At 33.7% G+C, this 10,689-nt stretch overlaps 1 protein-coding gene across 1 annotated transcript in view; it reads right to left on the reverse strand.

Annotated features, from left to right (window-relative positions):
* Positions 1-239: 239 nt before the first annotated feature.
* The window catches only part of LOC110030708, a 10,780-nt gene continuing 330 nt past the window's right edge, over positions 240-10,689 (reverse strand). The window contains exons 2-11 of the mRNA XM_020733577.1: positions 9,939-10,117; positions 9,258-9,450; positions 8,956-9,113; positions 8,680-8,825; positions 8,159-8,221; positions 7,965-8,057; positions 4,976-5,137; positions 2,147-2,244; positions 1,884-2,056; positions 240-799 (exon numbers count right to left, since the gene is read on the reverse strand). Coding sequence (XP_020589236.1) covers positions 456-799; positions 1,884-2,056; positions 2,147-2,244; positions 4,976-5,137; positions 7,965-8,057; positions 8,159-8,221; positions 8,680-8,825; positions 8,956-9,113; positions 9,258-9,450; positions 9,939-10,117 — 1,609 coding nt within the window. The 3' untranslated portion in view covers positions 240-455. The remainder of the gene's footprint in view (positions 800-1,883; positions 2,057-2,146; positions 2,245-4,975; positions 5,138-7,964; positions 8,058-8,158; positions 8,222-8,679; positions 8,826-8,955; positions 9,114-9,257; positions 9,451-9,938; positions 10,118-10,689) is intronic.

Below are 10,689 nucleotides of genomic sequence, written 5' to 3' on the forward strand. Positions count from 1 at the left end.
AACCGAAACTTATATATATAAATAATATATATATATATATATATATATATATATAACAGTAGAGTTTTGATTTTTGTTATTTATATTACTCAAATATTTAATAATCGCATCAAAATACCACTATAACTAACTATTACAAGCGAAACATTTTCATGCAAACTTACAAGGTTACAAATGTGAAAAAAATCAAAAGTTAAATGTTAGAAATGTAAATACATAGAAATTGAGTAGTATTCTCATAATCTCACAAGAGAACTCCAGTATAACAAAACTGTTAATGACACATCATCTATTTATAACCCACTGACTCTAATTTAACTACCAATTACAATTACAAATAACGCTTCACATTAACAGTTCAAGCAGCTATATAAAGCAAAATATAAAAGCCAAAAACTAAGAGAGTAATCCAAAGGCTATTGAAGTATTACAAAAAAATCAGTAAACATCAAGAATCAAACTGATAGAGCAAAGGACCATTTAAAAAGGCTGAGACGGTTACCATCATCCACCGCGGTTTCTTCTGACGATCCGGAGGAGCTTTCCATGGTGTCGTCGGAGCTGCTGTCATGGCTGAGCTTCATCCGGTGAGTGTTGTCGGCGATCCATTTGGCGACCTCGGGGGTCGAGGCCCAGTCGGAGAGAGCATCTCTAGTTGATTCTCGAGTGAAATCCTCCCATTCCATTTTCGAGAATTTTCTCGTGGGTGTTTTGTGGAATGTGGAGTAGAAATCATCGCTGAGGCGCCGGGATCTCGAGTTTGTGGATGGGCTCTTGCTTGGGGTTGAGATCATCTTTCCTGGAAGAATAGAAGACAATCAAAATTTAAATGTGTGGGATGGCTTCTATGTTGTTGAAGGAGCCTAATTTTTTGCATTATGAAAAAAATGGGTTACACAAGAAAAGTCGTCGCAGGGGTTTGAATATTTACATTTTTTTCAATAAAGATTCAAAAAGAAGGCATCATGCCATTAATTTGTTCACCAAATGATTCGTGAATCATTGAAGGAAGGAAGATATACATACATACCACTCAATTCCTATGTATCAGGAAAAGCTCCTTTTTTGGCATAATGGCAAAACAAGGAAAATATAGGAAGAATTGACTGGCCACAAGAAAATTATTAAGATTTGGAGTGCCTTGGAAAAAGGAATTTCATGTCAAAACCTCCACATTTGCTACAGAAAATGAAATAAAGGAAATTTGCAAACACACCACACAATTCTTATGTATTTACATATCTAAGACCCAAAGATTGATGATTACACTTAAAACACCTTAGTGTCAAAAAGGAGTATTTCACTTCTAAAAAGATAATGATGGTGGTATTTTTTGATATGATGTTAAAGATACAAGTGGTATACCTACAAAAATGTAAAGTGCTCAAAAATCCAATTCTTAGTATATTTCATATGTAACACTCAAAATTTTAATATTACATAGATATCATCCAATTTTTTTCTACTTTCATCAATCCTACCACTATTATATTTTGTTGTCAATGGAAAACCGCGATAGCGGTGTCGAAGGAGGAGAAAGATAGGAGTATCAAAGGTATTTGTGTATTCCGTGATCCCATCACTACCTTCCTAGGAGCGTTGCCGAATGTGGAGAAAAAAGGGAGTTTCTGAGGTCTGTACACGGCGATTTCGTCGTTGCCTTCCCAGAGGTGGGGCTGAAGGAGGAGAAAGAGAGGAGTTTTGGAGGTCTTTGTAAGCCAAAATCCCATGGTTGCCTTCACAGTTAGTTCGGACAATGTAGTAGAGGAGAAGAATTGGTTGATATGTATGTAATATTAAAGTTTTGGGAGTTAGATATGGAATATACTAAAAATTGGGTGGTAGGTAAGTAAATCCCCCATAAATTTATAGCATGTTTGTACCTTTCACAGGAGAATTCGAAAAGCCGTGATGATAACTTGGACTTCCCCACAATGGTCCCCCAGAACCCTTGTTAACTGGACGATTCAAAAATTCAGCATTCCTATTGCTTCCGGAAGAAACTTGCCAGGTCCTTTGTTGCCACAAACTAGATCTTTTAATTTGAGATTTTGGCCTGAAAAAAAAAAAAAAAAAAAAAAAAAAACAGTTAAAGAAGTGAACAAGTAAAAGCAGGAAAGAGTTGGATCGGGGTTATGAAGCTCACGGTGTTGCGGAAGTTGAAAACTCAATCGAATTAATAAAAGAGCAGAGAGACCAGCAAGCGCCCAATGCAACCAGCGATAAAAGTGCATCAAGAGAGCTCTGACAAGATGGAAGCAAAATATTTTGAAGAAAACTCTCAAATGAAGAATAAATAAATTAAAAAACTTCAAAAAATACTTTTGTTAGAAACAATGATCATAATTTGCTAGCATAAGAATGTAATAAACATAGAGCACTACAAAAGCAGACAAATTTGTAGAGTGGTGACCTATATAATTGTCTATTCAGTATGAATATTCTATCCATATCAAAGTAATATTTTCATGAGAAATCCCCACTAAAAGAGGACACTTCGTAAAGGAAATAAAATTTTAGGTGAAAAAAGGCATTGATGCACCAAACACATTCATGCAGTGCTCACTTTTTGCAAACAAGGTGAAGGTATCGATATCCGTTTCTTTACCTTGGGTCTTTCTATTTACTCCTTTGGTTTCTAACCTCAACTCTCTTTACAGTAGAGTCAAGAAGAAAAGATAATGGATCGGTGGGAAAAAGAAGGGAATGGTGATCAGGAATTCAAAAAACTTTAACAAACAAAGATAAGAGAATCGAGAGCAGGTTCAACAGAGTTTTCCCAAAAAAAAGAGAGAGAGAGAAGTGTTAAAAGAAAAAAATTAATGCAAAATGCATCAATGTTTAAACAATTTCCTTCCTGATCTGAAATAAATTTAAACAGAAGCAATCAGACACCCAATGCTATTGGCCGGGAAATAAAAAACCCACACTATCAATGCGTCGAGAACTAAAAGAAACCCAGATATCGCAAAAAGAAAGTAATTTAAAAAACTATACAAAGTTATAGAAACAAAAACCTGGAACCTACAAAAAGTGAAAACAGAACCAAATGCAAGAAACCGAGATTTGAATCCTAATTCAAACATGGCTAGTCAGAATAGATTTCCAATAAGTGGCCAAAATTGCCTGGGAAAGACTTTGAGTGGGAGGAAAAGAGGAGGAAGCGGAGAAGACAATTGAAGATAAGAGTGAAACGGAAAACCGAGCGATCCCTTTGCTGGAAGAAGCTGCTTTCGCTCTTTCTGGCCTCAAGCTTTATGTCCTGGCCATCGGCGAGACGGAGCGCTTCACGGAAAGTGCGTGAGGAGGCAGTTTGAGCTTCATGGGAGCATTGGGCATACCTGTCTCGTTTAAACATATAAAGTAGGTGGAAGGGTAGTTCTATACGATTACTGACTATATGGCAAGAATTTTAAATTAGGGCATTTACATTATTACATACTTTATTTTTTTTGTAAACTGGCAAAATAATTGCTGGACACCCCACTATTTATATGGGGTTATTTTAGTCGTTTATAGAATGCTAAAATAGTCCAAACTATTTCAAAATTGAGATATAATAGTCCTTAATTGGGACTATTAAATTCAAAATTTAAAAGTTTTTGAGATTATTTTGATACTTCTATAAACTCTGAGACTAAAACAGTGTCATATCTACTAATTTGATATTTTACATGCATACCACAATTCTTATGTATTTACATATCTGACACACAAAGTTTGATATTTACATTTATAACAACTGTGTATCATAAACCTATATATGAAAAGGTGAATTTCACTTTTAAAAGATAATGAAAGTGGTACCCTTGATATAAATGAAAAGGTGAATTTCACTCTTAAAAGATAATGAAAGTGGTACTCTTGATATGATGTTAAAAATTTGAGTGGTATGCAGGTAAATATGAATATTTAAGTGCTAGATAAGAAAAAACAGAAGATTTGTGTGGTGCATGGAATGCAGGTAAATATGAATATTTAAGTGCTAGATAAGAAAAAACAGAAGATTTGTGTGGTGCATGTAAATGCCCGATCTTCTACTATTTTACCACCCAATTATTTTATATCACTATAAAAATACCATCATTTTTACTAAGTGAAATATACATTTTATGTATAACTATGGTGTGGTGTATAGTTCTTCTTTGGTGAATGGTTCATTCGCTGAAAGTCATGGTAATTAGATATTTTTAAAGACCTTTTCTTCAAGGAAATTAGCTTCTAGGTTACAGAGGAGATCCTAATCACAAATTATGATACAGGCACCTAAATGAATATTGGAAACATAACATCACTCTATGCAAGGGTGGGAGAAAAAATAAACATGAATGGAAAACCAAAGCAAATGTTGAAGGCATGGGACTTGGGTTTAGTCCCACATTGGACTCTTGAAAAAATAAGTTTGTGCAGTGGTTGGCTCCCACCTATAGGCTTAAGCTTCTAAGTTGAAAATGAGTTTGCCCACCAGTATATCTAGCCGATTCATCCAGCAAAGCTAAAGATTCAGGAATTTTTTTTCCCAAAATACATGTAATTTACAACAATTTTATTGAGAAATTTTCCGATTAATAAAAAAACCTAACATAACCACTTTGTGAAGCTACAACAAGAATGTTCAATGTGATGATTTTGACAATTTCTAAGAGAACAGAACCCGAAATCATTCATCTATCCTTTACCTAGAATAGAAAAATAGTTGAAAGTTACTTGAGGCCTGATGGAATCAAATCTAAACTTGTGCCTCTAAGGGGTAAAAATGCTATAATCATCATATACTTCTTCAATATTACCCTAAAAAGGACTTTCTCTTACAATTCAGAAACAATTTTGTTCTCTTATCCGTGTTAGCTAAACAAGGCCCAATATCAATAGAAGAGGGAATTAAAAAATTGTTTTCCTATTGAAGCAACAAAATAAAGTAAAAAACTATAAACTTTTACAAACATTTTACACAAATAAAATATCATAAAAGTACCTGCAATATAAGAACCATAGCAATAATACGCATAGCCCACTTTACAAATTGAGCTATGCTAGCATGTATTTTGCCATCGTCTGAAAGAACAAATTTCCTCACAATCCAATACCCCAAGGCTGCTCCTGCAAGAGCTATCCCAACTAAAAGAAAAACAGATACCTGTTGAAAAAAATCATAAGATACAAAAAGATCTCAATGAATAACGAAACAAAAAAAAAAGAGGCATAAAAATCAAAGCAGTGGCCATATCAATCTATAAGCAATGTTTATTAATGTTCATTCCACATGCTATAAAAGCAATTTATAAGCAATGTTTATACAAAATAGGATCATTGATGGCAAACCATCAATGGAGTTACAGGACATTGGTCTATGTGACTGATTGATGATTACATCATTATTTTTAGTAGATTTTTATATAGATTGTTGTTTTAGCTTTCATACCATAGTTAGTTCATTTGTTCTCGTTGATTTTAGCATCATAGTTGTGTCATGATTACAGTACACAAAAGTATTCACAGGTATCAGTCTTTCGGTAATGTGAACCCTATTTTATAGGTAGGGTGCCTTAGGTTTGCATAGGATGCTTCATTAACAAATCTTTTTCTCTGACTACCACTAACTTCACTTCCGCTGCTCTGCTCTGTGTCAATCATCCCGTATAAAATTATTTTAGGTTCATTTTGCTCCCCTCCCTCACCTTTTCCATTCCTCAAACCATAGGAATTTTCCATGATTTTGTTACCTCCATCTCTTTGCCAATACCCTACATCATTTTACCTAATCGATTCTTCTAATATGCCAAAATCTATCCCCAGTCATCGACAAACACAAAACAGAATTTTCACATATAATAATGCAATGTTCAATTTTTTGAGGTGAAAATTGCAATTCAATCTAAAATTTGCAATAACGTTCCTTCTTTTACAAAACATGTTAATTATTTGCACAACTTGGCACAAAGTACAAAATAATGTTGTCAGATTACGCTATTAAATAAACATGAATCATCTAATAGTTGCGAGTGCTAGAAGCAACACACTCCTAGGAAAGCACCGCACTGCAGGTTTAGAATCAATGCAAAGCACCGAATCCACCACCATAATGCCAGAGCTTTAAAGCATCTTTGTCATCTCTGCTCAAGCAAAGCAAGGCATGGTTCATTGTTGACCCACCAAATTCCTCCAGTATGATGCAGCAAAAGCATATAGAAGGTTTAAATTAAAGTTATAGTTGAGGTTATTTTTTTATCCTAGACACACCCTTGTCTCTCTCTATTGCCCAGCACCCTTATATCATTGTCCTCTATCAGCTTCTAAAAGCTAGCTTGTGCTTTTAAAATGTTTCTCTCATCAAAAGTACTTCTGTTGAGACATATTTTGCTTCTTTATAAGCTCGCATCTTTTTTTGTATTTCCATTCAGCTAATTTTGCATATTTCTTTAGTAACATCATGTACTATCATGTAATGATGAAATAAATATTATACTAAAAGTAAATAGGTTATACCATAAAATAAATCATTTACTTCAGGGTTTTTGCCAAATTCAAATAATATTGTTCCTTCAATGCCATCAAATTTTGCCAAACATCAGAAATCATCAAGTTCACAAATATTTCAAATATGAAATTTTCAACTATACATAATATATAACCTCAAAAGTGCCCTGTTTTGCCAAAACAAATATTTGAATTAGCAAAATATCAAATTAGGCAACCTCAAATACCATTGAACATAAATGTTCTAAAACTACTGACAAAAGAAAAACTATCGAAAATATAGAAATATATTTACACTTAGGATACACACCATAAGAAAATGAAATATATTTATTTTCTAGAAACATCTTGTGCATTGTCGAGGCAGGCCTATGTGCGATCATTTTCATTTCAAAAAGTAAGATGACCATGCCTTGTTACTTGATGAAATAACAAGATAGGTATCCAGAGTGGAAGCAAATTAATGTCCATGGATTGTATTCTGTAAGGGTATATACTCTTCACCAATCAAGGTCAAGTGATAAAATTCCCAACATAACCGCCCGGGGCATATAAATTCTTATAAGGGCTCCCACAATCCTTTGGGTGAATCTTCTAGTTAGCGAAAAAAGGCCAAGGCAACAAACAAGGATTCATCTAATTATGTGTGAAAAAATCAACCAATTTAGAGATTTAATAATACTAAAAATATTGAACTAAATTGAAGGAACATTAAGGAACTCATGCCAATTTTTCGAAAATAAATTGTCAGAATAAATCTTGAAATGATCTCAGAGTTCTGCCCACTATTCTGATGTGATCAAGTTAATTCCAGAGTTTTGCAGTGCTTCATTTTATTCCCTCATCTTTTAAAAATTATCTTAATTGATCCCTCATGTAAAAATCATGAACAAAAATAGTCTAAATTTAGTCCCTCAATAATAAAAATTTGATCTCAATTTAATCCCCGAATGACCAAATGATACCATTTCCAATAGTCAACGGACTAAATTAGAGCATTGTAAAACTCTGGATCTGCATTAGCCACATACAAAAGTCAGGAGACCATTTTCTATATATATAGAATAAGGAAAACAAATATCTAAAAATAAATGGCTCATTGTTCAAAATCCCCAATTAATTTCAATAAGACTCTATAGAATGATATTTCTGCAAAAAAACACATTGAAGATTGTATTGAAATCTAAAATAATGATAGAAAATGTTAATAAATAAATAAGAACAAACAAAAGAAACTAAAATCCATAAATCATAAGTGCTATGACATACAAAGTAAGGGAAAACAGCGATATAAGATGCTATATGATCGAGATATAGATATCCAACCAAACAAAAATGATTTTGTAATTTTGAATCACGTGCTAGAAATATTTTCTTATTATGATAAAAGAAATTTGGCATATTTAACATTGGAAGAAACAGACAAAATAAAAGATATGCTCATTCATCGAAAATATATGTTTTGCTTAATTCTTTAAGAAACTTACTGGATTATGCATCTCTTCACTTAGCCCAAAGCTCACAAGAATAGAGTTGACTATTTTGGAGAAATAATGTGCTATGTACGAGCCAATTCCAAGCTGTCAAAGAAAAACAGATGGTTTCTAAATGATTAAAGAATTAAACTCCTAATCTAGTGCAAAGCATGGAAGACAGGCAAACTTCAGTGACATGACCATACCAGAGATCCATATAATGTAAGATAGAGGATATTCTTCCTGCCCATTGGTAGTAGCTTCATTCCCTACAAATTAAAAAAAAAATAACATTGGTGACTGATAACAATGTTGATATTCATCAAAATTTGATCATCATGAACCAATATGTAACCTAAAAGACAACACAATTCTGCAAAATGCAAGAAAAATGAAAGTATCAACTGGCAAATTTATCCCTTTTAAATGTCATCATGTTGTAGGAAAATCTCAAAACTTTCAAATTCAGACCCATCTGATATCAATTTTTTAAAAAGTCTAAAGTAGCTGTCAACAGCCAAGCAGAGAAAAAAGATAAAGAAATCTGTTAATTCAACTAAATTTTCATTTAAGTAGGATCCATCAGATATCTCATTTTGCCCAGTCAGACATTGAATAATACTTCATAAACTCCCAAAGGAAATATAATAGATACCTGCCTAATCCTTTTCCTGCCCCACAAAATTGAAAGAACAGCAAAGCTTTGCTAATTCAAGAAAAGAAGTACCTGGAATAAAATGAGCAAGATGACAAGCAAAACACCTAAAGCCATTGAACTGCTATAGTAAAATGGCACCCAATTGCTCACAATTGGTGCCGCTATCAGCATAACAAAGCCAATACCAAGGAAAAACAAACGCCAAAGTTGAAACTCTGCAAAAGTAAAAGCAAACATCAAGCCCGAGTTGCAGATGCCATAGTTAATACATTTTCTAACACCATCAAAAATATCAAAATAGACATGGCAAAAATCGCCAAAAATAGATTGATGAAGAAATCAAACCTTCCTCCACATAGGCTATTATAGAGCCAGAAATCTTATCCATAGATTTAACATCTATAAACCTGGTATCATAAGGCGACATCACAGACTTCCATTCACCCTTCTGAAGAAATTTCCAATCATCATTTCCGCATTCACATGTTCCAAGAGAAGCATTTCTGCAAAGCATTGCCAACCAAAATGCATAGGAAAAATTGAAAAGAGAAAACATTACTAAATTTTTTTTTTAAAATCAATCTATTAAAACAGTAAAAACAAAACCAAAAAATAACCCCTTCATAGAATCAAAGCATGCTTCTTACCGATGAAAGCAGATGCCGATATTTCCATGAAGCCTTTGCGGCATGTCTTCAGCAGCCTTCACGGTCACATACAACGAACTGGCATAGCTCTTCAAGTTCAACCTCGACATTCCCGAGACGCGTACTCTTTCACAATAACTCCCAGCATGCAGTGAAGGGAAAAGTTGTATTGTAGGATTCTGATTATCAACAACTGAAATCACAAGAAACAGAATCAATCATACGGTCAAAGACATTTGCAGAGAGAAAAAAAAAAGGAAAAAATATAGAACAAGAATGCAATTGAAATGCCGCAGAACACATCACCTAAATTTGATTCTCTAATCATTTCAATTTTTTCATCGATTTTAACAAAAATAAGCTGAAAAAAATGCAGGTACGACTTCTAAAGTCAACGCAATTCATTCCAATCAATTAGAACTTTAGTAACGTATTAAGCATTGTCATTCCAATTCCGGACGGGAAGCAAAAAAAGCCACACTACCACCAGCGATAACTAAAAGAAACACAGATACCTCAAATAGAGAATAATTTTAAAACCTCCGCGACAAAGTCATAGAAACAAAAACCCTAGAGGCGACAAAGAGTAAGAACAGAACCAAATGCAAGAAGTCGATATTTCAATCCTAATTCAAACATCCCTATAGTCAGAATAGATATCCAATATGAGGCCAAAAGTACCTGGGAATGACGTTGGAAGAGCGGGGTGAGGGAGAGGAGGAAGTAGAGAAGACGATCGAAGATTAAAGAAGAAAAAAGTGAGACGGAAGAACGGGCCATCGCTCTGCCGGAACAAGAGCCTTTTGCTCTCTCCGGCCTCGAGCTTCCTGTGCTGGCCGCCGGCGCGGCGGCGCGCTTTACTGAAAACGGGCCAGTCGGCGGTTTGAGCTTCATGTCAGCATTGTGAGTACTTTTGCTTCTCAGAGAAGAAATTCAGACCTGTCTCTTTTAAAAAAATAGAGTACGTATACGCGCAATTGACAACAAATTTAAATTAGAGGCATTTACATTTTTACATAAGTGTCCAAGTTCCGGGTTATTTATATAATTATATCAGATTATTTTAATCTCCAAATTTATAGAAGTGTCAAAATTAAAAAAATTGTGGACTATTTTGACACCTACATAATTAATGGTGGACTATTTTAGCACTTTATTCCCACTTTTTAGAGAAATTTACATGCATATCATAAAATTCTTATGTGTTTTACATATCTAACATAAAAAATTTGATATTTATATTTATAGCACCGTAGTGTCATAAATCTATGCATGTAATGTTAAAATTTTGAGTAGTATAAAAGTAAATATGAATGTGTTAGATATGTAAATACATAAGATTTATGCGGTGCACCAAAATATCTAACTTTTTACAATTATATCACCCAATTCTCTCACATCACCTTAAAAAAAACCATCATGTTTATATATA

Source organism: Phalaenopsis equestris, unplaced genomic scaffold (genome assembly GCF_001263595.1).
Source record: "Phalaenopsis equestris unplaced genomic scaffold, ASM126359v1 Scaffold000754, whole genome shotgun sequence".
Lineage (NCBI taxonomy): Eukaryota > Viridiplantae > Streptophyta > Magnoliopsida > Asparagales > Orchidaceae > Phalaenopsis > Phalaenopsis equestris.